Raw genomic sequence first — 3,364 nt, 5'->3', positions numbered from 1 at the left:
TTTTTTTTTTTTTTGAAGGGAGAATTGGTCCATCTGGAGGCATTAAAAAATAAAAACTTGTGTAATGTTGCGTAACCTCTTGTATTAGCACCCTATATAGATACAGTATATACAGAGGCTTTTGGATTCCCGTTGTTTTTTAGACATCATTTCTTCATTTTTTTTTAGGTTTTGCATTTAGATATATATCTAGACATTCTAAAAGACTACTTTTTGTCAAGGTTTAGATATTTATGGTTAGATAAGTATCAGGTTTTACATTATGATTGCAGTCAAACATTAAAATCTTGTTAGAAAGAGAACACATAGAAAGCATTTTTGTTACTTGTTATTTGATAATTAAAAATCTAACAAAATAAGGAATGGATAGTGATAATTCAAAACACTTTATACATACATTAATTGATATTTTATTCAATGTACTTCAATAAATGTTAATCATACTTCAGAACAAAAAATGAAAATGAAACATTTTTTCGTATTTCCCATTCATTTTGACCGCGAAGAAGTTAAGTGTGACTATTTTTTTAACCCTTTAACATATCCAAATCATGTCCGTGATTTGTATGTGTGTTCATATTGCTAATGTGAACAATAAATGAAAATGAAACATTTTTTCGTATTTCCCATTCATTTTGACCGCGAAGAAGTTAAGTGTGACTATTTTTTTAACCCTTTAACATATCCAAATCATGTCCGTGAATTGTATGTGTGTTCATATTGCTAATGTGACAAAAGTCACCAAGTGTCATCTTCATTGGAATGAAGCTAAGATTTTTAAAATTTCAAAATATAAAATTTTTTGTAGTAGTTGATTCAACGGACCAGAAAAAAAAAAAAAAAACCTTTGAAAATAACAGTATTTTGTGTCTAACTGCTCCAGATGAGCGTGAAGAACATGATGACCACGATGAACAGGATGAAGAGAAGATGAAGAACTCTGATGAAAGTGACACTTAAGACTGGTTTTGTGGTCCAGGGTCACATATTTGTAACTTCTAGCCTCTTTTGAGGGACTTTTGAGGCTGATAATAATAAGACTGAAGGTCCAAATCCCAGAAATTCAAGAAATGCACATTTTAAAACCAAATGAAGTCTCTTCTGCTCACCAAGCCTGTGTTTATTTAACCAAAATAAAGTCAATTCAGTAAAAACAGTGAAATATTATTACAATTCAAAATAGCTGTTTTCTGTGTGAATATGTGTTAAACTGTAATTTATTCCTGTGATCAAATCTGTATTTTCAGCATCATTCCTCCAGTTCAGTGCGATATTATCATGCGCTCTTTCACTGCATGATTCAGTCTATTAAAAATGCATTTAGAATGCTCACAAAATTCAAGATTTGGGGGCAGAACATTTTTATATCATTTCATATAGTTAATCAATATCGCACAAAGAGTGCCGTTTTTTTTTACCTCCAAAAATCAGCATGATTACAAATCAAGTGATATAGATTTTTTTTACAACAGTTCGATTGTTAATCAAGAGACAACATTGCTCTATTTTGACAACAATAATAATTCCAAACAGCCACAGCACTGTTTTTGTCTTTACTGTCACTTTTGGAAAAATTGTAATGCATCCTTGCTGAATAAAAGTATTAATGTTTGCATGCGTGTTTTTGAAGAGTAGTGCATGCTGCCGTGAAACTGGCCATGTTGTAAAGACACTCCAAGCTGCTTTTGAAAAGTAATAGTTTGCTACATAATGACTTCTCTTTATGAACCAACATCTGTTGAGTCTCTATATTTTGTCATTTCCTCTCAGGGAACCGCTGGACAGGAAGTGACAGCGTATGAAGAGATGTCAGCTCTGGTCAACTACGTGCAGCCCAACAAATTCATCTCTTTTGAGAACGCAGCCAGTGAGTTCAGAGCGGATTCTCTTGATGAGCTCATATGTGTGATGCACCTGAAACCTCCTCTTATGCAATATTACACAATAAATATAATGCACTTTTTGGCAAATGATTCCCATTTGAGCTATAAATATGCAAAATCAAATGTATAAACCAATAAAATGTAGTAAAACCCTTATGTTTACCTAGTAACACTTTCCAATAGTTTCGTTTGTTAACATTAGTAATTACATTAGCTAACATGAACTACAACGAGCAATATATTTTATTAATATTTGTTTATATTAGTTAAAAATACAGTTCTTAATTATTCCTGTTAGCATTAAGTGATGTTAACATACACCATTTGATTTTTATTTATATTATTTATATGATTTTATTGATTTTTATATTTACATTTTATTTATATTGTATGCTTTTCATTAGTTCAAGTTTTAAGGGCTGCGGATTTGCGCCAGAATAAAATTTAGATGGTTTGATGTTTGAAAATGAAGAAATTAAAAAGAAAATAATTTTACAAGTAATGTAAAATAAAATAATTATTATTAGATTATTTTTCTTAAATGCTCAATTTTCTTGTTTTACAGTGAAATAGAACAATAGTTTTTATTTAGCAATTTTTATATTGTTATTTAATAATAATAATAATAATAATTGTAATTCACCCAGAAAGAATAAAATCATAATAAAAGTTTGATGGTTTAACGTTTAAAATTAATACACTAAGACAACCATATCTATTAATATTGTAGTTTTACAGTCAAATACAATTATTATTATTATATTTTCTTATATATATATATTTTTTTTTATATATAATGAAATATCACAATAATAATGTCTTATTTGTCTTCATTCATTAAATTTTATATTTTTATTTAATAATAATAATAATAATAATAATTTTTTTAATTTTTACATTTTTTTTTTTACTTTTATTATAAGCAATTGTGCTGCATTGTAGGACTGTATCTGTTGTTTTTGCCTTCTGTCCCATGTGTTTCATACTGACGTGTTTTCACCATCTGATTCTGTCCAAATATAGAAAAAAACAAGAGTTTTGTCATCTCTTCCTTCGTGGAAACCAAAGGGGAGAGTCTGATCGCTAAGAACGCAGTGGACTGGGTCGAGTATCCTTTACTCTGACATGTCCTCTCAGTTAGATTCAGACTCAGTGTTTTCTGGTGTTTGGATGTCAGTGCTTTCCTGAACTGATGACTGTAGATATAATAAGAGACAGATGAGTCGTATCTACCCTAAAGGAACCCGTGTGGACTCTTCGAACTACAGTCCTCAGCCCTTCTGGACCGCCGGCTGCCAGTTTGTGGCGCTCAACTACCAGACTATGGGTGAGACGCTTATGTTGGGTCAAATTACAGTAATTAAATTATAGAGATGTAAAATTAAAATAAATAATTTCATAATATAGATTATTTTAAATAAAATAATAAAAAATTATATTTTGTAAAAAAAAAAATTATTTTATATATATATGTATGTGTA

The 3,364-nt window shown here is 29.6% G+C and overlaps 1 protein-coding gene across 1 annotated transcript in view; it reads left to right on the top strand.

Annotated features, from left to right (window-relative positions):
- LOC107678713 (1-phosphatidylinositol 4,5-bisphosphate phosphodiesterase beta-2) overlaps window positions 1–3,364 on the top strand; it is a 39,366-nt gene that overhangs the window by 13,115 nt on the left and 22,887 nt on the right. Inside the window, exons 14-17 of the mRNA XM_016474083.1 lie at window positions 829–946; window positions 1,769–1,867; window positions 2,907–2,991; window positions 3,086–3,210. Of these exons, the coding sequence (XP_016329569.1) occupies window positions 829–946; window positions 1,769–1,867; window positions 2,907–2,991; window positions 3,086–3,210 (427 nt within the window). The remainder of the gene's footprint in view (window positions 1–828; window positions 947–1,768; window positions 1,868–2,906; window positions 2,992–3,085; window positions 3,211–3,364) is intronic.

Source organism: Sinocyclocheilus anshuiensis, unplaced genomic scaffold (genome assembly GCF_001515605.1).
Source record: "Sinocyclocheilus anshuiensis isolate Anshui unplaced genomic scaffold, SAMN03320099.WGS_v1.1 scaffold208, whole genome shotgun sequence".
NCBI classification, from domain to species: Eukaryota; Metazoa; Chordata; class Actinopteri; order Cypriniformes; family Cyprinidae; genus Sinocyclocheilus; species Sinocyclocheilus anshuiensis.
Note: the sequence above shows the minus strand (reverse complement) of the source record. Positions and strands in the feature narration are given on the sequence as shown.